The following is a 24713-nucleotide window of genomic DNA, read 5'->3' as shown; positions in this document are numbered from 1 at the left end:
GCGACGCCGGGAGAACGGGGAGAGAGGGCGGGAGCACGACGTGGAGCACAGGTGGTGGCGGAGGCGAGCTCGGCGGGGCGCGGCCGAGCTGCGGGACGTGTGGCGGCGATGGCGAGCTCGGCAGGGCGGGTGCGGCCGAGCTGCGGGACGGGTGGCGGCGGAGGCGAGCTCGACCTGTTGGATGGGTGGCGGCGAAGGCGAGCTCGGCGGGACCGGTGGCGGCGGAGGCGATCTCGGTGGGGCATGGCCGAGCTGCGAGGCGGGGCGACGGCGGAGGCGAGCTCGGCCTGTGGGACGGGTGGCGGCGAAGGTGAGCTCGGCGGGACGGGTGGCGGCGGAGGCGATCTCGGCCTGTGGGATGGGTGGCGGCGAAGGCGAGCTCGGCGGGACCAGTGGCGGCGGAGGCGATCTCGGCGGGGCATGGCCGAGCTGCGGGGCGAGGCGGCGGCGGAGGCGAGCTCGGCCTGTGGGACGGGTGGCGGCGAAGGTGAGCTCGGCGGGACGGGTGGCGGCGGAGGCGATCTCGGCCTATGGGATGGGTGGCGGCGAAGGCGAGCTCGACGGGACCGGTGGCGGCGGAGGCGATCTCGGCGGGGCATGGCCGAGCTGCGGGGCGGGGCGGCGGCGGAGGCAAGCTCGGCCCGTGGGACGGGTGGCGGCGAAGGCGAGCTCGGCGGGACGAGTGGCGGCGGAGGCGATCTCGGTCTGTGGGATGGGTGGCGGCGAAGACGAGCTCGGCGGGACCGGTGGCGGCGGAGGCGATCTCGACGGGGCATGGCCGAGCTGCGGGGCGGGGCGGCGGCGGAGGCGAGCTCGGCCTGTGGGACGGGTGGCGGCGAAGGCGAGCTCGGCGGGACGGGTGGCGGCGGAGGCGATCTCGGCCTGTGGGATGGGTGGCGGTGAAGGCGAGCTCGGCGGGACGGGTGGCGGCGGAGGCGTTCTCGATCTGTGGGATGGGTGGCGGCGAAGACGAACTCGGCGGGACCGGTGGCGGCAGAGGCGAGCTCGGCTGTGGGACGGGTGGCGGTGAAGGCGAGCTCGGCGGGACGGGTGGCGGCGGAGGCGTTCTCGATCTGTGGGATGGGTGGCGGCGAAGACGAACTCGGCGGGACCGGTGGCGGCAGAGGCGAGCTCGGCTGTGGGACGGGTGGCGGCGAAGGCGAGCTCGGCGGGACGGGTGGTGGCAGAGGCGATCTCGGCCTGTGGGATGGGTGGCGGCGAAGGCGAGCTCGGTGGGACCGGTGGCGGCGATCTCGGCGGGGCGGGGCGGGGCGACGGTGGAGGCGAGTTCGGCCTGTGGGACGGGTGGCGGCGAAGATGAGCTCGACGGGGCGGGTGGCGGCGGAGGCGATCTCGGCGGGGCACGACCGAGCTGCGGGGCGGGGCGGCGGCGCGGAGGCGAACTCGCCTGCGCAGTGGCGGGGCGAGGTAGCGCGGGAGCTCGCCAACAAGGTGTTCGACTAAATGTCAACGCGGACATACACAAAATGCGTTTGGCTCCCCGTTGGGCACGCCTGCCGACCCAAACGAAAAAGCAAACGCGGACAAGTGGACGAGCGACCCTAATGAACAAAAAGCGGACAAAAATGACGTTCGTTTGGGTCGCCTCATTGGAGTTGCTGTAGCCACCATGAATATATCCACACACCTTCTCCCATTCACACCTTTTTTTTTCTTCTCCTTCAATATTGGGATATATATGCGCCAACCCTAACTTTTGCAGTTTGCTTCAACCCTAAGCTAGCTAGCAACGTAATTATACCACCATTAATACTTCATTCACACATGCCTTCCTCGATCCACACCTCTCTTTCGCTCCTCCTTCATTATTGGGATGTGCGCTGCGCACAGAACTGTGTGGCCAGTTTTGTGTGCGGCCGCACATCCCATGAAAACAGGGGAAGCACCCCCACCAGGGCCCACATGTCGGAGGCACATTCCCGCCCGCGTGTGCCCGTTCCTTGTTTCTTTCAGCTACAAACCACGCGCCCGCATACACGCCGCGGCACACTCCTCCCATCCTCCTCCGGGCCAGCGAGGGCCGGACGAGCCCGCCGCCGCCGCCGTCACCTCGCGATCTGCTCCCGCTCCTCCTCGGCCGCCGCCTCCGCCCCCGCTACTCCTCGAGCTGTCCCCACTCCTCCTCTGTCTCGCGGCGGGGAGATAGACGGACGGAGGGGGCCTCTGCTTCCGGCACCAACAATGGCGGTGGGATACCTCTCCTTTCCTCCCCTTCTTTTGGATTCCACTCACAGCCAGCCTCTCCGATTCCAAGTATTCCGGGGGAATCGTGGGCGGTCGAAGTGCCTCCTGTGCTTGGATTGTGTCCCGCACAATCTTTGCTGCGATTCCTCTGCGCGCAGCGTCCGTACCAAAGGTTCCCCCTTTTTTTCCTGCCGCTCGACCGTACAGGCCCTCCGTTCCGATGCAGGGGAAAAATCTCTCGTGTTTGTCTGTTGTTCTCGTCGTCGACGTAGCTCTCTCCGTGCGTGCGCGATTTGGTTCTGCACATGGATGGGGTTTTTGGGGTTTTCTTTCCCCCTTCCTCGATGCGTCGTCACAGGCGGTAGTAGAACTGGATCGTCACCGGGCTTGATGCTGCCGCATTGGCCGGTCATTAGCTCCTCGATCTGTTCCCCACAGCCTGGGGTCAGTTTACCTCAACTTGTCTGCATTTTCCTCGCACCTGCTATGTGTCTGTCAGGATCACACCAAATCAGACTCTGCACTTGTCTGCACTTCCAAAGTAGAGACCATTATAGGTCAGTTTACCTGCAATTATATTGTCTGCATTTTGCCTCACACACTTGCTAAGTTGCTCTGCATCAGGATCACTCCAGATGAGATGCTGCACTTTGCTGTCCAAATGATACAGACAGTTGTAGCACAGGATAAACACCTTATTAGTTTGTAGAGAGCTCAAATCTGTTCTCTTTTTTTCCTTCCTAAGGTCCATTTAATCTAATATGTACCGAATGTTCTTTTGATTTTACTGGATGCATTCTGGTCCCTATATAAGAGTTGAACGAGACTCTGCTGGTTTCGCGGATGACTGTCACATGGTCTTTTCTTTCACACATGCTGTTCATGTTGACAAATTGACACTCTTTTGATCAGGCAGCAGCATCAACAGGTGGAGACTGTCTAATACCGGCCGGGGTCCTGCTGTTTTAGTTCCGCCCGCGACTCTGTTTTGCATATGGGCTTCTTTGTTGTTTGTTTGATCAGAAGAAAGAAAGTTCCTCGATGCGTTCCAGACACTAGAATAGGATCCACCTCTTGCATCGGCTGGTGAACTCCTCCATCTGTTGTCAGTCCTTATCTGCATTTTCCCACATTGTTCATGTATCTGATAAGATACCAGCCGGGGTCCTCTTCATGCATTGCTTGTACTAGTTTGTCAAGAATACAGGTCTGTATAGCAGAGAGAGCACCACAAGCTAAACACCTTCTTTGTTGGGAGCTCTCATCTGAATCTTTTTTTACAATCCATTTGCTTTAATATATGTTCTTTTGATTTATCTGATGCATTCTGGACCCTAGATTTGAATGAGACTGCTGATTTTCGCGTTACGAATTACGACTTTCGCATGACCTCTTGTTTCATATGATGTTCATGTTGACGAATTGACAGTCCTGTAGTCAACCATAGCATTACCAGGTTGACCCTCTTTATTGCCGGGATTCTGTTGTTTTAATTTATGTTGCCGTGATCCACCTATATGGTAAAATGAAGAAAAATCTTACTTGTCCAGCGCTTCAGCTCATGCATCTGTGCGGTTCATTTGGACTGCAAACACCGTCGTTTATCCATTTGGTAAAAGCATCATCAAATGGCACTGCAGTAGTGCTTGTTTAGTTAATCTTACTCTAGGCATGATAATGGTCAATCCTGGTCAATCTGCTCACCTTTTTAGAATTGCCTACTTGATCACTTTAGTTTACTCCATCATGATTTGTAAATACTATGCATGTTGTGTCATACTGCCCAGCGAACTATCCTTCCCACTATCTGAAACATAGCATACTTTGGTTAGTTAGGCATCCCCAAAACTACAAATCAGATTCTAGTTGCACTGATGTATATTTTCTGGGTATTAGCTTAATTTCTTCTTGTGATTGTGGTCGAGGGGACTTTGTTCAATAAAAAAATTGGTTTTTTCTTCTTCCCTTTCGATGCATTCTAAACCCTAGAGTCAAATGTAGTTGTACTGTTTTCATGGCGGAGATTTCAATTGTGATATCTTGTGTCTGTTGTGGATTTGTGGCATAATAAAATTATTATTCTCTCGCATCAATTTATTCTCTATAATTGCTTTTCTGGTTGTCTGCTTTCAATATTAATCGAGTTGTGCTTAACTCATGTCACAGGACTGGACCAGTGGTAGTGATGATAGTGATAAGTTTGACTGGGACAGTGATGGTGAGGCTGAGCCCTCATCGGCTCCGGCTACGAGGAACTTCGATGCTCCTGGCCCATCCACACTCGTAAGTGAGATATAAATTTTGTACTTCATCTCAAGAGCTATACATGGTTTGTTATAATTATGGTCATGGTGTGATATTTGTTCGTGTAACTGCCTAAAGAGTTCCAATGGGTGGATCAACGGGGAAGCGCCGCCTACTTCTTTGATCGAGGGATATGTGGCAATGGGCTTCCCAAAGGAGATGGTCGTGAGGAGTATTAAGGAGATTGGTAATATAAAAGTAATCAGTTCCATTTTATTTATCCTGTTTGTGTTTGTACCTTTTTTTAACGCCTTTTGATTTCAGGACATAGTGATGCAGAGGCACTGCTCGAGCTACTCCTCACGTACAAGGTATTTGACTATTTATCCATGTGCTTTATTACTGAATTTATTCTGTACTGCTCTTGATTCATGGCAAGGGTCGTTTATTCCGATTGAGATGTGAAATGCAGGCACTAGGTGATGATGATGATGCAGTGGGCAATCACTCTACTTCTGGCTGCAACCCCCCTATTGTTGAAGATAATGATGATCTTGATTTTGAGAACTGGAATGACGATGATGATACTGGTGGTAGAGTATCAAGCTCTGATGACTCTGGTTATGAGGTAATTGATTTCTTATCTCCAGTTCAGCAGCAAAGAATTCTTACTGTTTTGAGCTTTCATCAGTGTAGTATTGCATTGTGAAGTTTGAGCACTTGATTTTTCTACATAGAATTTTCACCATGTTAAAGTTCTTTTTTCCTATAAGAGCGTAATATAAGGAGTGAGTTGAATAACGTTAGACAATATCTCCCGCAGAGTAATCAAACAAACTGGAAAAACAGTAGAAAACTGAGTGTATTATTGTCCTGCTTCTTTGTGAATTTCATGAATCAGAGAATTAATTTCTGTTAGACACCACTTGTTTTCTCTTCAGTTCGTATGCATTTGAAAATCAGTAACAAGTCTTACGATTTGTGGATTTATTTTGCTACAAGCAAATTATTTGAAAATGATCATAATGCTGGAAAAGAACATCACTTACCACATTAATTAGTTGCATCAAACTGCCCTCCAAGACCAACCTCAGGAAAGCAACATCTACCTGTTAGAGCTGACATCTAATCTCGGCTTTTGTCGTACCTCTGTGCAGGAGTTTCTACGAGAGATGTCAGACAAGGACGAGAAGATCAACTCATTGCGAGACATGGGCTTTTCTGAAGATGAAGCAAACATGGCCATTACGATATGCGGTATGCCTCTGTTTGACCGTCATTCTTTCTTCATGGAAAAGGCACCACCTTATGCTATGTACTTCTGTTTGAATTTTTCCTAGGTGTGGATGCTGATCTCTCTGTATTGGTCGACTCGATTAGTGCATCACAGGTTACAGAAGTTTGTCACTCTAGAAACTTATCTGACCATCAGGTATCTTGTGGTTTGATGCACATTCGAACAGGAAAATGGTTTCGCTCTTTTAATTTGATGAAGGACACTGGAATCTGTGTACATTGGCAGGTTACAGCTAGATGCTTCGATTCCTTTGGAGGGAGAAAGAGGGCAAGATTGATTGAAGAGAGCAAGAAAAAGAGGAAGCGATATGGAGGTGGAGCACAAGGCAAACGACCTTCCTTGGATGGCAGCGATGAGGAATCAATGCCTCTCCCAAAACCAATGGTTGGGTTTAACCTTCCTGGTTATAGGGGACCATCAATGACCCGAGTGCTTCCTGAACTAGCTACCGGACCACCTTATTTCTACTATGAAAATGTGGCCAGAGCTCCAAAAGGTGTATGGGCAAAAATTACAAGATTTCTGTTTGACATCCAGCCTGAGTTTGTGGATTCTCTTCATCTGTGTGCAGCTGCCAGGAAAAGGGGATATATCCACAATTTGCCAACCGAGAACAGGTCACCGCTTCTCCCTCTGCCTCCAAAGACAATTTTTGAGGCATTCCCTCATTACAAGAAGTGGTGGCCATCCTGGGACCAGAGAACGCACCTCAATTGCTTGCAAACATGTATGGCCCCTGCAACGGTGACAGAACGGATCCAGCAGAAACTTTCAAGCTCAGGCAATCCACCACCTCAAAGTGTACAGAAATATGTCAGGCATGAGTGCTCAAAATGGAACCTTGTCTGGGTTGGCAAAGACAAAGCTGCTCCATTGGAACCTCATGAGATGGAGTATCTTCTTGGTTTCCCAAAGGACCACAAAAGAGGAGTCGGCAAGACACAGAGATACAAGTCTCTCGGCAACTCATTCCAAGTCGATACTGTCGCTTACCACTTGTCAGTGCTGAGGGGCATGTTTCCCAATGGTGTGAGGGTGCTGTCCTTATTCACCGGTATTGGAGGAGGAGAGGTTGCCTTGCACAAGCTTGGGATCCACATGAGGGTAGTAGTTTCCGTTGAGATAGGCGAAGCTAATAGGCAGATTTTGAGGAGTTGGTGGGATCAGACCCAGACGGGCACATTGATTGAGATAGCTGATGTGAAATCCCTCAAGGATGATGAAATTGCAACATATGTTAGACGATTTGGCGGCTTCGACTTGGTGATTGGGGGCAGCCCATGTAACAATCTTGCCGGAAGCAACCGACACCATCGTGATGGCTTGGAGGGCGAGCACTCATCTTTGTTCTACGACTACTTTAGAATCTTGAATTCCGTCAAGTCGGCTATGGCGAACATGTAGCCTAATCGCTGTAGTACATATGCTATCGTTTAATGCTTATATCTAGGAACTGTGACTTATTTGTGTTTAAACATTGAGTTGATGTGGAGGATGTTTATTTTGGAGAAAGATCACATTAACATTTAACCATATGGTTTATTGTTGCTAACTAATTTGGAAAGGTTGGGTTTGTTTCTTCACTTTGTCTGTATATTTTGGTTGGCCATGAACTGAACATTGTTGCATGTCTGCAGCAATTATTGTGTTGCAGGAAAAAGGTCGAATCCCTGGAGGAAGTGAAGTAATTTATTTATGCCATCTATGAGCTTCTTTAGTTTCTTACCATGTATTCCCATTCTGTTACTAGAGTGAAAAACAAAATACTTCTCTTGCTAGCTTGTATTGGTAACTTCCTGGTAACATGTTTTGTTTAATCTTGTCGTAAGGTTCTGAAACAGGGGAAGTTGCTCGAGGAGATAATTACTGAGAAGGTACCTCAGTTGCTTATTTCACTGTCCAAATTCTGAATGATGACAATTGTGTCACTAGGTAGTATGTTTGCACCTGAAAAGAAGATGAGGTTCTTTATATTGAACTAATACATCTCTTTTCTTGCTCTATTCATTGACTGTTCCTGTATCAGAAAGTTAATGTAGCAATTATTAATACTTGTCACTTCTGTGAGAAATTTATGCTTACATTTGCTTATGCCATGTCCCTTGCAGAATCGCAGGTCAACATAATGCTACATGAACATATATGCCACATCTCCTTCCTCCAATTTGGAGAAAATAGCAGAGCACATGGATGGAAGTAACATATCTGGAACCGTCACTCCGCCAGCCTCAGCCAGAGCAGAATATAACCGTCACTTTGTCTTTCAGGTGAATATTTGTTAAGTGCTTTTTTCAGCAGCGAACACTTGCCTATAATATATACTGGATCTTTTACTGATCATTGCTGTCTAGTATCTTGTCTGACGTGAAACATATGGTCATTTGAGTAATAGCAACATTGAAGTAGAAATTGCTATGATTCTGGCCCAGCTTCTGTAAGATTGTGTAAACTGAAGAATGTTTGTCAAATATGATTATTTTGGTCAAAATGACACATACAAACCTTGTTTTGTTTGCATGTTGTGGTTAAGGAGGTTGACCAATATCTGAAAAAGCCATAATAAGTACCTACCTTAATTTTTGTGACAAAGGAAGCTGGAACTGTTGGTTGTGTCGATTGTGAGATCTTAGAACTATTTCAATTTGGCCATAAAAATGTGTGCTCTGCACAAAGGAACATGACCCCACCCCAAACCCGTAAAAGAAAAGAAATTTGCAGAACTGTTGGATATCTTACTTTTTCATGGCTTACAACCATCTCAATCAGGTGATCGATCACTGCATAGTCAATACTTCAGTATTGTCCCATCTCATGTATATGTTAGCAGTCTGGTTTTCTTTCATGCCTGGGGAGAATAATTGAAATATATTAATGCAAACTAATACCAAATGGTTAGCTATTTGTAAAAGACCTTCAGAATTTGTACTGCTAACTCATGGATTATCTTTTTTGTTTGATGAACCGACATATTCTTTCCACCAATTTTTCAGTTGGATTCTGGATGGATTTCTTTCTTTCCAAATTTAACCATGCCATTCTTGTAATTTCTTTACAATGCTTTGCAGAATGAACTATTTTTTTGACGGTGCTCGAGCCATGGACATAAATGTTTCTGGTAAGACACCTGATGTGGTGGGGAACATGTTCTTTGTCAAATGAATTGATGTCGCCACTAAATTTGCAAAAACTTATTTTTATCTTTCAACGACAACAGATTAGCATGATTTCCAGCCACGAAGCACGTATAAAGTTATCAAGGATACATGCATCTTGCCTGCCGGTCTGCTCTTTTTTGGATCCCTGGGCAGAAGGCTATCACCTTGCAGGTTTGTCTCGAATTTATGGCAAATGGTGGTTCCTTCTTTTTTACTGTCTCCTTGTAGTTTGTTTTATCACTATTTCTCTTCAATACTCATCGTTATATCTGAATCCAGCATGACGACCGACAGTGTTGTTCTTCAGTCTAATTTAGCGGTAATCATCTGAACTTGCAAATCTACAACACTTGCGACTAATGCTACTGTCTCTTTATTATTCCAAGAGTTTAGCAGTGAAAACTGTTGTTTGGTATATAATCTTGTTGTTACCCTGTTTGGGAGTTTGATAAAATGCATGGAGCTGTAACCGATCTGTGTTTAAACATTGAGTTGATGTGGAGGATGTTTATTGGGGAGAAAGATCACATTAACATTTAGCTGTACGATCTATTGTTGCTAACTAATTTATGGCCTGGTCATCTTTATTTGGAAAAGCACTATTGCAGCCCCCTTCAAATCTTCCAGAGCCTACTTTTGTACAGGCAAGGAGTAATTGCACATGACTGCACTTTCTACCTTGATCTCCTTTGACAACTTATAATTTGCACAAACATTCCCCTGCATAGTTTGTCCTTGGTCTGAAAAAGCAAATCCTATGTTATATTTCAAATCAGGTTGTTGTCTGGATCATATGGACAACATGCACAGTCATGATGCTGTTATCCGTTTTCCATCAAGTAAGTTTTCACTGCATTTTGTAAGGTTTCCATCAGCGTACAAGGATGTAAGGTTTCTGCACTTCTATCCATAGAAATTTCGGTGTTGGTAAATTCTGTTTTGGATGGATTTTGATGGGGAGTCTTTGTTTTTATCAAGGATCAGATAATACTAAGAGACTAACAAGAGTACAGTAAATTACTAGATCATCCTTAGTTCGATACACTAAAACTTGCTGTGGTTACTTTCTTGGGGCTCTGAAAATAATTCCTCTGAAACTGAATCATTCAGTCATACCGTCAGTTTAGTAAATAATTGCTCTGGAAACTGGGATCTCTCTCATCTTGGTTACCTTTACCTACTGCATTGCAAAACCTGAAACTCAAGCTAGGCTAAAATCTGAAACACTCTGCCCATTTGCTCTAGCTGACAGCAAGAATACTGAACATAATTTCACGAATGCCTAATCAAGTTCCATCTGAATATAATTTCATCATGTTTGACTTGTGAATGGATGCAGATGAAAACGGGTATCTTTTGCTTCTGTCGTCACATTGCTGATATGACTCTGAATCTCCACTGCACTTGACTGCACCCTCTATCTTGATCTGCTTGACAGCTTATAATCTGGACAGACATTCCCCTGCATAATTTTTCCTTGGTCTGAAAGAATCCTAATGTTGTATATTTCGAATCAGGTTGTTGTCTGGATCGTAGGGACAATATGTACAGTCACGCTGCCGCTGTCCGTCTTCCATCGCACAAGGTTTCACTACGTTTTGTTTCTGTTCCATTTCAGAATCCCTAGAGCATGTAGATTGTAGAGCAAAGATAGAGATGATGGACATCTTCACTAGAACGGCTTCGCTTCTGTGTGACTTCAATTGAGTAAATTACTGGATCATTCATACCCTAGAATCTGTTGTGGTTACTTTCCTGGAACTCTGATAACAGTTGCTCTGAAATTAGACCATCCATACCTTCAGCTCAGTAAATAGTTGCCCTGAAACCTGGTATCTGTTAGTTACTTTTACGTACTGCTTAGTTGAATAGTTACCTAAAATCAGGAGGCACCAAGTCCAACTCTGAAACTGAAACTGTACACACTGCTCTAGCGGACACCAAGAGATGCTCTAACTGAAACTCTGAAACTGGATTGTGTCGCGAGTACCTAACCATGTTCGTCGATGCAGATCTCACTACAAACTCTTTATTTTTCCTTGTGAAATCGATGCACATGTGCATCCAGTTGCGGAGAGATGTGTGGAGCTGGATTTCATTCGTCGTCCACCCGGTGGCCGTGGGCGGTCAGCTGATGCAGATAGATCCTGAGCGGTCGTGCTCTGAACCTGAAGCTGAAATCGAACTTTGCCACATCTAAAAGATGGATCCTGATTCCTGAGCCGTAGCTGATGTTGAGTTCTTGTGTTAATGTGCTGTGTGTCACACCTCGTCAGCACACTTCTCCGGCCTGTGAATGCTGCTGCTTGTAGTAGCCTGTGTTCTTCTCCTGACCCTGCTGGGGTTGTCTTCTGCTCGTATCCAAATTGGGACCCACTCACTGACTAATTGATGAGTGGGTGTTGCAAGGTCCCACAAGGCAGTGGAGGATGCATTATCTCATCTTCACAAGTTGATCATCCATTACATATGACTCTGTATCTCCACTGCACTTGCCCACACCTTCTATCTTGATCTGCTTGACAACTTATAAGTTGCACAAGCATATTCCTCTGCATAGTTTATTCTTGGTCTGAAAGAACAGTTCCTGATGATATATTTCAAATCAGGTTGTTGCCAGGGTCGTGTGGACAGTATGTGCAGTCACGCTGCCGCTACCCGTTCTACATCAAGTAAGTTTTCACTACATTTTGTTTCTGTTCCATTTGAGAATCCCTAAACTATTTAGATTGTAGAGCAAAGATAGATGATGGATATCTTCACTAATCACCAGGGCTGATTACTTACTACCTTTCTCTTGTTTTTAACAGCTGACGGCTTCAAATTATTCAAGGAGAGCACAGCTTACAAGGATGTAAGATTTCTGCACTTGCATCCATAGAAATTAGGGAGCCGGTAAGTTCTGGTTTGAATAAAGGGGAACTTTGTTTTTCATCAAGGGCAAGACAATAATAAGATGTATTAACAGAAGTAGAGTAGTGCTCGGAAAACTTTATTTACTTTTGGGTAAGTTGAGTTCAGTAAAGTTGGATCATCCACACCCAACAAAATAAGACCGTCTATCCCTTCAGTTCGGAACCTGTCGTGGTTACTTTGTTGGAGCTCTGAAAATAGACCGTTCCATCTTCAGTTCAGTAAATAATTGCTCAGAAAACCTGGATATCTTCTTTTTTCTTTTTCGAGAGAGAGAAAAAAGCCGGGATATCTTAGTTGATCTTACCTATCGCATTGGAAACCAGATATGCTCAAGCTAGGCGTGCAGAACGCTGGCGATTGGTGACCTAAAATCAGGAGACACCGAGCTCAAAAACTCTGAAACCGAAACTTTTTACACCTTGCTATAGCTGACAGCTAGTGCTATGCTCCACTGTGTCGATGCTCGATTTAATTTCTTTGTGTTTTCGCTGTGAGATGCAGTTGCGGGCATCGAAGTTTGATCCGGACATGGAGCTGCATTTCGCCGTCGACCCTGTCGCGTGGGCGTCAGCTGATGTAGATCCCTGAGCCCTTGTGCTCTGAACCTGAACCTCGTCAGCATACTTCTTCGGCCTGTGAATGCTCAATGCTGTTGTCTAGTCAGTGTTCTTTGTCTGTCACTGCCACTGATAGGGTTATCTTCTTTCAGCTCGTGTCCAAATTGGGCCCCGCGAGTCAGTCTCACTCGCCGATTGACTCGGTTTCTTTCTTTTTTTTGGCGGGGTTCTGACGGACTCGGCATGAATTGTTGCAAGGTTTCTCTTCTTGCTCGGTATGAATGGACTGGCTCAATGTTATAAAAAAAATCGATATGTGGAAAATAAAATCATTGAGAGGCGAAAGCAAACCAGACGGTTACTAGTACTAGTTAGGATGATGTAATAATAAGTTGCTACAAGTCGAAATTATAAGTTGCTACAAAATGATAATTGTTTTTTTTCCTGGGAAATATGGTTTAAATGCACTACTAATTTCTGAAAAATAATGCTATGAATAAAAAACAGTGACATAGAATTGCTAATGGTGCATCATGTGAAGTGAATTAAGTAAGATGACCATTATTCTCACACATCAAAATGCAGCCCTTAAGCACACACAGTATGCCAGCATTTAGCAGTGCAAAAAAAAAAAGGCCTCGAGAGGTAAAACATGCATAATCCCAGCATGGCCGAGGCATTCATTGGAGATCCAACGGAGTCAGGATGCACCATTACCCACTTTGCGAGTCGACAAAGATGGTCGGCGCGGCGCGAATATAGAAGCCCTTGTTTTTGTGGCACGTCGAATAGAGGTGTGTCCATGCGCCTCTTAATTCTATGAGCAGTGCTATATGCGAACGATGAAACAACAGATGATTCATGCACAACGATTACATCCAGCCGGACATGCCTAGGATTGGAAGGGCACTGACCGCTGGATTTGCTGGCCGTGCACAGATCGGGCACTGCAGTGTCGTGTGTGGAGCAGTTTCGTAATTCTATAGATCTGACACACTGGTTCAACCTTGCCGGAGAAAGGCGTTGTCCATTAGCCGCTTGCCTAGATCAACCACAACTAACATCTCTCACCCGCCAACGCCACAGTCGAAAAGACAACAATCGTTGACCATGCTTCCGAAGCAATCTTCACAAACTCCAACACGATGTCGATAACCCTACATTTACCGTCAAAGGGACTTATTTCTTCACCGCGCCATCGCTATCACATAAAACACTGCCTAATGACGTGCCGGCTCAAACCCTAACCACAAGCCTAAAATGCCAAAGCATAGGGTCTCACCGCCGAAGTGCAAGCGGAGGGAGAGGGGACCAACGGCTTCGCCGGGAGGACTGGAGTCGCCGCCCATACGACATTGCTCGCCGGGACCGGGAGAGAGGGGGAAAGCCGACATGATACAGTGAATCAAGGGCAAATCGGTCATTTTGTGGTGGAAGAGGGAAAAGAAGAGGGGAGAAAGGGAGAAAGACACGGTCAAGGAGTAAAAGAGGACTCATCTCTGTCTCTGTCTTCTCCACCCTCCTCCTGCCGCCGCCATGGATGGATGAGGAGCTTCCTTGCGACTGCTCGTGACCGAGAAGTTCAAATCCCCTCCTCACCCGCGCCGCACCATCGGATCCCCCGTCCCGCGAGCTTCCCGTCGATCCCAGCCTCGCCCACCTGCATTTGATCTCATCTGCTCTCCGCTCCAGGGCAACCGCTAGGGGGGAACAAATAAATCATCTTTCGTCTCCATGAGCGGCGGCGGCCCGGAGGCGGCGCCGCTGGAGTTCCCCTCCGCGGAGTGGCGGCGCGTGTACGAGCGGCTCCAGGGGCTGCTGCCGCGGGTGGAGGCGCTCGCCGCCGACCGCGCGCGCCTGGAGGAGGCCGTCACGCTGTCGGACGCCCGCGAGAAGAGCCTCCATGCCCGCCTCCTCCAGGTGGTTCGCGAGTTTCGTTTCCTCTCCTCTCCTCTAGGGTTTCCATTTATCCATTTGGGGTTTCCATGAATAATGCTGGCTCTTGTGTTTGTGATTGATTGCAGGCGGAGGCGAGCAGGGAGAGGTGGAAGGCGGCCTACGCCCAGCTGCCTCCCGGTGCCAATCCCAAGCTCGCTGGTGAGAATTGGATCTCCTCTTCTCTCTTTTGGATGATTTGGGTGAAGAAATTGGCATCATTTTCCCGTTTTTTTCTCGATCCCTTTGGGTCAGGGACTTGTCTATGTAGGTTTATGACCTGCCTGCTCAATATCAATTTGGTTGTCATTTTAACTTGTACGACGAAGCGCCCAATTTCGGTGAAATCATGCTGCTGCGACTGATGACGCAGAACTTCAAGAGCACGACTTGGTGGATTCGGAAGCCCATGAAGAAGCTCTTCCTGATGCTGATAACTCTCTACTGAAGGTACTTACTAAAACTCCATGGGGTCCTGTTTTGTTAATAATGCAAGATATACAACCAAAGGAAGGTTACTGGAAAGCTAATTAGGAATTATTAAGTTTGATTTCCATATAGGATAATCAGTTTCTGGGGGAGTGCTAACAGACTGGAGTCTGTTTCGTAACAGGAGACTAGTCAAAAGCGCAGGAAGCTTACCAATGAGGAGACTAGTCAAAAAAAGCGCAGGAAGCTTACCAATGGGGAGACTAGTAAAGAAAAGCGCACGAAGCTTACCAGTGAGATGCATCTTGAACGGTGCACGGTGAGTCTCCCTTTCGCTCGTCTTTTCTCACGCCCTCACCCTGCTCCACCTTTGCCCGATGCATCCCAGAATCAGCATTTGTGTTGCTTATCTCCTCGAGATCTAGACGATTTTTCTCGGTTCATTTGCTGTAAACAATTTTGTAGTGTTATCTTTTCTAGAAATCGAGTGGATTCAAGTGTTCATATTCCTTATAAGATAGCTGTTTCTTTCACCCTTTGTCATCTGAGTGGATCCAACATTGCTGACAGGCTCCCTAATGAATTAACCTTGCAAGTTGCACATGAGAACTATAGCAACTTGAAGGTCTTCCTGCTTCTGTTCAATTCATCGCTTAACATTGCCCCACACTTGTTTCTGGCCAGTGAATCATCTAATTTGCAAACTGTAGGATTCTTGAGTATTATGTATTTATATCACAATATCTGTCAACTTTGTGTAAGATACTTGATTTTCCTAAGACATGGTTGTACGTGAAGAACTGACAACATAGCCCAAACTGTCCTGATAATTGTATTTATCACTAAATTCGCAACACCGACAGTTATCACCGTGGAACCTGATGGTTTGTTGTGGTTAATGTGCAGATTTCTTTTTTTAGTTCTATTATCTGTTAGAACTGCCACTGTTCTTTTTATTTACCGTTTGGTGTCTTCAATGAAAGCCTTTGTCTAATAAGATGCTAATGTTTTGTGTGCTTGTTCAACAGATGCAGATCTTTGTCAAGATCAACTGTTCAATTTTTCTCAGAAACAGAAAGACCCACTGTTTAAAGACAATCACTCTTGAGGTCATGAGATCAAATACAATCTACGATGTCAAGGAAAAGATACAAGACAAGGAGACTCATGTTTGGCAGTGAGCTGCTGGTGGACAGCTGCAGCCTGGAGGACTACAACATCGAGGAGGAGTCCACCCTCACCCTTCACCTTGTTCCCCAAGGGATGCACATCTTTATTAGGGCACGGAGTGGCAAGATCATGACGATGGGTGTTGAGGGAGAAGATAGTCTGTACAGTGTCAAGGCAAAGTTTTTCGATGAAACTGGCATCCCCCCAGGCAGGCAGCGTCTCTTCTTTGCCGGGAAGCAGCTGGAGGATGGCCGCACCTTGGCTGACTACGACGTGCAAAATGAATCTACCCTTCGTGTCGCGTTTCGCGGCATCACGCGTCGGAGCGGTCAGATGCGCATCTCTGTCAGGACGGTGACCGGGAAGAAAGTCATTGAACGTGCGATGAAGCGCAGACAGGCCGTTGACAACATCAAAGCGTGGATCTACTCTGAGTTGTGCATTCTCCCGGAGGAGCAGCAGCTCTCTGGCGAGGACGGCGCCCCCCTGGCGGAAGTGATCCGTCGTTCGTGCACCGTTGTTCTGCAGATCCGGCCTCCTGGTGGTTGGTGAGATGGATGTAAATTGGTCCTTTGCTTTTGGTGGTACCGTTGGTGAGAGCTCGCTTAGTCAGACTTGGTAGCTATTTTAGTACAACAATATGCAGGGCGTAAAATGAGTGAAGTGTTGTAGTTTCTGGGCTCGTAATAACAGACCTGTGTACGTAGGTATGCACGTGGGGTTTCTCTGAAGGAAATAATATATGCTTGTGTGTAAGTACTTGGTAATTTCAGTGTGGTGCTTATGGTGTCGTTAGCCTGACAAGTAATCTTGAGTTTGGTAGTATTAAGGAGAAATATATGTATATGGTTATTCCCTTGATGTCCAGACATTAAATGTTCATGAGCATTGTGCTGCTCTGTTTTGCCTACATTTTGTTTCTGTTTCTTCTCAGAATCCCTAAACCATATAGATGCAGAGGAAAATTGGATGATGGGGATCTTCACCAATCACCAGGGCTGATCACTACAACTTTTGCTTGTCTCCTGCATCAAATTATTCAAGGAGAGCACGTCGTACAAGGATGTAAGTAAGGCTTCTGCGCTTGCATCCATGCATAAATATTTCAGACCCGGTACATTCTGCCTTGAATGGATTTGGTAGGGGATAAGAGATATTGACAAAGTAATCAATTGCTTTGAAAACTGGCTTCCTTTCTGTTCAATTTTAGTTCAGTAAATTGATACCCTAAAGCCTGTCGTGGTTACTTTCCTGGGACTCTGAAAATAATTGCCCTGAATTTGATCATTCAGTCATACCTTAGGTTCAGTAAATTACTCCCTCCATTCCCATAATATAAGAGCGTTTTTGACACTGGGACGGAGGTAGTAGCTCTGAAAAACTGGGATCTCTCATCTTATTTACCTACTTAACTTACCTGGTGCATTACAAATCAGAAGCTCAAGGTAGGCTCACCAAATGATGATGATTAATTAGCTGAAATTAGGAGACACCAAAGTGCAACTCTGAAACTGAAACTCTACCCATTGCTATAGCTGACAGCAAGAACACAATGTACGGAAGCACTATGCTTGATTTTGTTTCAAATGCTTCCATCTCAGTATGATTTATCTGTGTGTTAGCCTTGTGAGATGGAAGGCAGCCTACACGGAGATGCGTCCTGGTGCTAATCCCAAGCTCGCCGATGATTTGATGCCTTCCTCTTGACTTAATTAGTTATTTTCAATGACGCATGTTGCTTGTGGTGGAAAAACTGATCACTATTTTGGCCTTGTTCTGGCTCGATCTCTGAGGGAGGAGTTTGTGTAGGCTTATGCCCTTCTAATTGAGGATTTTTATTGTGCATCTCTGTGGGATTTTAACTTGTAGAAGGAAATACTGAATTTCTATCAAGTTATGTTGCTGCTGATATCATACCTTACGTGTTCAATGTAGAACTCTAACAGAGCGACCTGGAGGATTCCAGTACATGTGTAGCTCTTTTCGACACAGGACCAGAGGTATTTACAGAAATATTGGTTCTGTAGATCAAAAGTATTCGATCTAGCTTGTGCATGTAATCATTGTTTTGCGTGCATGGGCAGCATGGCTGTTCTCAACACTGTAGATGCAACTGAAGGAAGCTGCAAGTCATGTAGAGCATGCAAAACAATTCTGCTCACGAGGACATCGCAAGAGACTTACGAGCAGAGATAAACAAGTTAAAAGAAGTGGAGGCAGCAAAAGCTACTGAAGCAGCACAAAAGCTTCAGCAGAACATACAGGAGCTGCAAGTGGCAGCCAGAGAGAAGGATGATGAGATTGGCAGATTGAGAGCAGAAGCAGTTGATGCAGAAAACAAGGTACAGATTTGCTATTGAGGGTACATTACTAGAAATGCACTCTTAACTAAGAAGAAAAATTATGGAATCCAGAAAGACAAAAATGGGCAACCTGATATTCTGAAATGACCTTGTTTTCCTTCCCTGTTATTTGTCCAGTGACAGAGTGATCTGCTTATGGCGCACATATCCACAGCAGATCCTCTCTTTCTACAGATACATATGTAGTCGATGGACGATATCGTGTTTGTAGGTAACCTGGTTGGTCGATGGTAACATTGATAAAATGCGATGTTTAACCAAATTCACTAAACACTGCTTGTAGTTTAGTTGATTGCCTCTAGACATGTGATCATTGGCTGTTTTACTGATATGCATACACAATATTCTAGTCCTTTATAGACCAAGAATCATATTTCATTGTGTGCCGCTTTATTTTTCCTTTTTGTTGCTAAAAGGCATAAACATCTAGATTCTTGATATGCTACCTGCATGAAACATGTGCCATTGGAGACACAAACTGATTGTAAAGTGAGGAATTATCTATGTAGGAACCTCTACTTCTGGGAGTGCTAATTGTGTAGAGTTTGTTTAGTAACAGGAGACTAGTCCAAAGAAGAGTCAAAAGCGCAGGAGGAATACCAGTGAGTTGCAGCTTGAACAGTGCACGGTGAGTCTCCCTTTTACTCCATTTTCTCACATACTACTACTTATTTGCTCAATGCATCACAGATCCAGCATTTGGTGGTACTGATCTTCTCAAGATCTAGTCAATTATCTTGGCTATTTTTCTGCTTAATATTTTTGTAGTGCCATCTTTTCTGGAAATCAAGGTGATCTAAGTGTACATGTCCCTTATAAGATATTATATGGGTTCTTGCTCTGTTTTCCATCCAAGTGGATCCAACGATGTTGACACACACTGATCAGTCTACCTTGTACATGGAAATTTTGGCCCCGTTCTCTTGTAGAGACCACCAGTTGCATTGCGGGTGATCTAGATTGTATTTGTTAGCTAGTATTTCTGTTTGTATATTTGCCATCCATTGATTAATTTGGAGGGGTGATGCATCATGTACATGGTTGATCTCATAGGTTTTACCAGATCTTAGTACTGGTTAGATGGGGAGTATCGATTTCAAACTTGTCCATGTCCGATTCGTATCTGAAAGAAGAAAAAGAACTAATCTGTAGGATTCTCGAGTAATACTCCCACCATCCCCATTTACACGGCGTCCTCACGTTTCGTGATTTAACTGTGACCACTAATTTCATCAATAATACTACCTCTGTACCAAAATATAAGACTTTATAGGCTAAACTAGCCTACAAAAATGTCTTATATTTTGATATGGAGAGAGTATGTGTCATAATAATCATACCATTGAAAACTTTTTCTGGATACAGTTTTGGTGATTCACATTTTGTGACAGATAACTAATGTTTAGTCGGTTAAATTGATGGTCAAACTTGTAATTTGAAACGCGTGTGCCACGTCAATTGGGATGAAGGGAGTATGACTTTATCATGATACCTTTAAACTTTGTTCTAGATATATTTGATTTTCTCAAGAAATTGTTTTACATCTATGAAAGACTGACAACATAGGTCAAAGATAATTCAGATGTTTATATTTACCCTGTGCAATACCGACTGTTATCACCATGGAACCTTTTGATTTATTGCAGCTAACACGTAGGTTTTTGTATTTGGTTCTATCTGTTGGAACTGTTAATGTTCTTTTCATTTGATCGCAGCACTATTACGCAGATCTTCGGCTCATTTTCATAAGCAATTGCAGATGTCGAAGAAGCTCGACACCTTAAGAATGAACACCCTGCCGTTATGTTCCTTACAGACGAGATGAGCCATTACAAGCAAAGCGACGAGAAAGCATTCCTGCGTTGGTTCTCCATCACACACAGTATGAAGTGATACTCCGTATTGAGGACTGTTTTATGCCTGCAGACGCAGCAAGAAATGGTGTGCATGGAATCGGCAGTTTCTGAGAAATTGCACATCCATGGTCTTACCTCTTACGCATTCGTCAAAGTTGAATAAGCAAATTGCCCAAATGAGTGAGTAGTATATATGCTGACGATTCAGAACTCGCCATTGTCCTATGGACCTGGAGTGTTCATTTAAAACTGGCATTTGTACTTTTCTGTTGGACTTAGGGGAAGAAAAGCCACTGTCGATCTATCAAATAATTAAATTAAAGCATAACTTAGATTAGTCGTAAGTTGCTCGTCACTGATTTGGATCTCATGGTATTCACTACATATTTAATTCATGGCCACAATTTGTTACTTTGCAGTAATTGTTTTTACATAGGCCTCCCACTCCCATAGGGGGAGTTGAGTTCAACAAACTACAGCCTGTTCTTATCAGGTTCAACAAACCACTTGACTTTTGTTTAGTAAAACAACTTGTGATCTGTAAACAGGAAAGATTGCGATGTTGTTTAAAACTTAATGATTGAGATGTAATTGCTAAAATAACTGGCAAGTGGTAATCCTAGACAATTTTACCGTGTTGTCGAACGAGCAGTCAAGTCGTTCTGTACGTATGCAGATGATAAACTAACTTGGTTTCCATCCATGAATAGTTGAAGTGGTACATCGACTTCCAGGTGCCTTAAGTACTTGCCATCCCAACACAGCATTACTGCAAAGCTATCTTCATCTTGCGACTACCCGGTGCTATTGTATAAGGTGTGTTACTTTTTTCAGCGTTCATGCTTAATAACAAGCTCACTTTTTGCTTCAGTTGATTGACTTTTTAACTGTCTTTTCGGTTATTTGTTTTTGATTATCTTTACAGTATTTTCTCCAATCGATCTTAAATATGGTGTGGTCCGGTGTATGATGTCCCCTTAATAATCATCTAGGAATGGAGCAAGCAATCTTAAAACAAGACAAATGTGGATTTATCGCACTACACCATGCCATTCGCAACGGGCATGAGGAGCTTGCGCTGGAGCTGATTACAGCAGAGCCTTCTCTGTTGCGAGCTGTGAGCGAACGCAACGAGTCACCCATGTTCTTCGCCTTGACAAGGAATTTTACACGTGTGTATGAGCAACTAGTTCAAGATCCTCTTTCTTCTTACACGGGAGGACTACACGAACGCAATTGCCTACATGCTGCAGTCAGAAATGGGAATCCAGGTGAGGCTTGATTAATACGTGGAGTGCAAATTACAGTTACTAAACATCAACTTAATTGTTGCAATATCATTTCATGATGTTAACAGTCGTTTCTTGATAATTTTTCTTCAGAAATGGCAAAGCAGATTCAACTATCCTGGACTAATGATCACTGAAGACATTAATAAAGTTACTCCAACAAGGCATGCTGTACTTTTTGACAAGATTGACATGTTACAAGTAATACTGTTACATGATCCAACCAAAGGATATGAAATAAACATCATGGGTGATCCTCTCCTTGCCGCTGCCGCATATCGAGGTTGAATTAATGCTGCTCGAGAGCTTCTGAAACACTGCCCTGATGCTCCTTACCGCCAAAAAAATGGTGGGACATTGCTTCATAGAGCTGTATGGGATAACCAAATAAAGTTCGTTAAATTTGTCCTGACGACACCGCTACTTCGCAAACTCATCAACATGCAAGACAAGACTGGAAAAACCGCTCTACATTATGCAGTCCGGAAGTGTGATCCGGAACTAGTTAGTATTTTACTATCTCACGAGGATATAGATGCGACAGTGCTTGACAACATCGGTGTTTCAGCGGCTTGGGAACTGAAGTACGTCATGGAGAATGCCAAGACTTTAAACTGGGTATGCACATACATTAGACATGTTTTCAAGTCTAGTTAACCATTTGCTGTTCAAATAAAACCGTTTGCTTAAATACATATATACATATTGACACTTGGCACTACTACATGGCTCTTAAAATTATTTATGTATATGTTTTTTAATAGTATGCCTTGATTGTTAATCCTGGAGACCTAATCCTAGCTAGTGGTCGGATGAAGGAATATTCCTTCTTGTTTCCTGTGTTTGTTACTTAGGATGACTACTCACCCGGGCTTTTAGCAAAGGTTAATCGATCATATAGGTACTGGAGTCATATTTGGTCATATAATCATCATCAAAAGTGACCCACCCCCAGGACATTTTTTACTGGATGTGCTTGATTTGTGTGTAAATCAGCCTACCACCCACTAGCGCTCAAGAATATGGGTCACTTTGCTATGCTACCAAGCTGTTGCTTGTCAATGCCCCCTTTGGTCATTTTTATTCATATCCTTGCCAATTATTTGTCAAATGTGTGAGATTTTTGCTAGATACATTGTAATTATCTGGATAGAGTCCAAGCACACATTTAACGTCTAAGTCCACGCCTATTACCCAATTGTTGCTCGGCTGCAGAGCATGCCTGCCTCCTCCCCCCTTTTCTGGGCAAATCTTTCCATGTTATAAGGAAATTCTTGACAATATAAACATTAACCTAGATAAATTAATGTCCACAATACTAGTACACTGTACACATGCCCGTCACTAACAGGCCAAATATGCCATAGATGACCAGTTAGTCGGCTAATGTCTAGTTGCCGACGTCCCTAACACCCAACAACAGTAAAGGAGAAGCAATTAAAAACAGGCTATCCACAGGCCCCAAGGTCTCGGACTCCAGGCCGTGCCGGATCAAGAATGACAACCGACGTCGTTTCTGGCAACCTCACGGGTGCTGCTGCTCTATGGTGCAGAAATGTATGCCTTATTGATGTTCTACACTCAATATATTATAATAACAAGTTCGATTATTTCATTTATTAGCTGACGTAGCTTTAGTTTGCCACCAAAAACTTACAGACTAGGAGGAACACCTCTTTTATTCACATATAGTAGAATAGCTAAGCTTTATTATCCTGTGAACTGCATTTATACCTTCATTCAAAATCATGCAGAATGAAGTCTTGATGCTTATGCTAAAAGCAGATGCCCAAAATGCCAGATCTCTCTACAATCTTCACGGGAAAGCCAAGCAACAAGCAATCGATGCTGGAAGGAAGGATGCAAAGTCACTAACTAAGACATACACAACCAACATTTCATTAGTGGCCATTCTCATTACGACAATCACCTTTGCTGCTGCTTTCACCCTGCCCGGAGGATACAGCAGTGTTGATGGAAGCGAGGGACTTCCGATCATGTCTCGGAAGGTTGCATTTCAAGCATTCTTGATCTTTGACACCTTAGCAATGTGCTCCTCATTTGCCGTTGCTTTCATATGTGTCATAGCAAGGTGGGAGGATTATGAGTTCTTGATTTATTACACATCTTTCACTAAGAAGCTCATGTGGTTTGCATATGTGGCAACTACTATGGCTTTTTCAACTGGTTTATACACGGTGTTAGCCCCGCGTCTCCATTGGTTGGCCACAGGAATTTCCGTTTTAGTAGCTTTATTGCCCATTCTAACCAAGCTTCTTGGCGAATGGCCTGTTTTGAAGCTCAGACTCCGTTTGGGAGAAACTTTCAACTCCGATCTCTTAGACATGGTGTGATCTCAACAATTTGTCTGATTTTTCCGATTTCAGACACTAATTTGTAATTTATATGTAATCAACATTGTTTGGCTACCCATTTTGTATTGCAGACTCGTGGCGAGAAAATAGTGCACTATTATTCTTGTATACCTTTCAAATCTTGGACAAATAATTGTGATGTTTTTCTTATATTCTACTCAAGTTTGATGCAGTGATTCAATCTCTCTAGAGATGGTTTGTGACATCCGCAATGACAATGGCCATGTATCATTTGAATATGAAAGATTTTCCGATTTCAGACACTAATTTGTAATTTATATGTAATCAACATTGTTTGGCTACCTATTTTGTATTGCAGACTCGTGGCGAGAAAATAGTGCACTATTATTCTTGTATACCTTTCAAATCTTGGACAAATAATTGTGATGTTTTTCTTATATTCTACTCAAGTTTGATGCAGTGATTCAATCTCTCTAGAGATGGTTTGTGACATCCGCAATGACAATGGCCATGTATCATTTGAATATGAAAGATGATAGTTGCCACAGGAACCATAACAAATATGCTAAAAAAAGCTCCCCAAAAAGTTATTTTCTCTGAATAACTTTGATACTGATTATCGCTACCAGCTATAATCTCTGGTGGTACAAGTTGGGTGTTGATACAGTTGGTCCATCTTACAACACTGGACAACATATAATCACCGAAAAAGGGTTCCCCCCCGCTTTGTATACAAAGCAACCAACCGAACATCCAACGATAGGTGCTGGGGCGGAAGCAGCACAGTCACGCCCAAAAGGAAAGAAAAAGAAAATAGAAAAGAAACTAATGCCAACAATGGCGGATCGACAAAAAAACGAAGAAGCCTCGAGGCCGCTGCACCCACCGAAGATCGCCCACCAAGCTTCGATCTTCCGAAGCGCCGGTACCAATTAGCACCTCCAAGAAGGAACGCGACGAT

General features: G+C 44.7%; 1 protein-coding gene and 1 pseudogene across 2 annotated transcripts; both read left to right on the top strand.

The window, feature by feature from the left end:
• Positions 1-1972: 1972 nt before the first annotated feature.
• LOC123094032 (DNA (cytosine-5)-methyltransferase DRM2) lies at positions 1973-7247 on the top strand. 2 transcript variants are annotated; one of them, XM_044516109.1, is made up of 8 exons: positions 1973-2208; positions 4372-4488; positions 4588-4696; positions 4774-4820; positions 4922-5077; positions 5607-5706; positions 5790-5881; positions 5972-7247. In XM_044516109.1, exons 1-8 carry the CDS (start codon positions 2203-2205, stop codon positions 7148-7150), a joined length of 1806 nt encoding a protein of 601 aa, XP_044372044.1. In that variant the 5' UTR covers positions 1973-2202; the 3' UTR covers positions 7151-7247. The 2 variants fall into 2 exon arrangements, with proteins under 2 accessions (XP_044372044.1, XP_044372045.1); XM_044516110.1 differs by lacking the exon at positions 1973-2208 and having other exon boundaries at positions 2240-4488.
• A 6604-nt stretch (positions 7248-13851) lies between these two features.
• On the top strand, positions 13852-23901 carry LOC123094030 (polyubiquitin 12-like; annotated as a pseudogene).
• The last annotated feature ends 812 nt before the right edge of the window (positions 23902-24713 follow it).

Source organism: Triticum aestivum, chromosome 4B, assembly GCF_018294505.1.
Source record: "Triticum aestivum cultivar Chinese Spring chromosome 4B, IWGSC CS RefSeq v2.1, whole genome shotgun sequence".
NCBI lineage: Eukaryota > Viridiplantae > Streptophyta > Magnoliopsida > Poales > Poaceae > Triticum > Triticum aestivum.
The sequence above is the reverse complement of the archived record's forward strand: the minus strand, read 5'-3'. Positions and strand labels throughout refer to the sequence as shown.

Coding starts and splice junctions, on each gene's coding strand:
- LOC123094032 (XM_044516110.1), top strand. CDS start 4,363: ATGTCACAGGACTGGACCAGTGGTAGTGATGATAGTGATAAGTTTGAC. Junction 4,821..4,921: donor AGCTACTCCTCACGTACAAG/GTATTTGACTAT, acceptor TGTGAAATGCAG/GCACTAGGTGATGATGATGA. Junction 5,882..5,971: donor GAAACTTATCTGACCATCAG/GTATCTTGTGGT, acceptor GTACATTGGCAG/GTTACAGCTAGATGCTTCGA.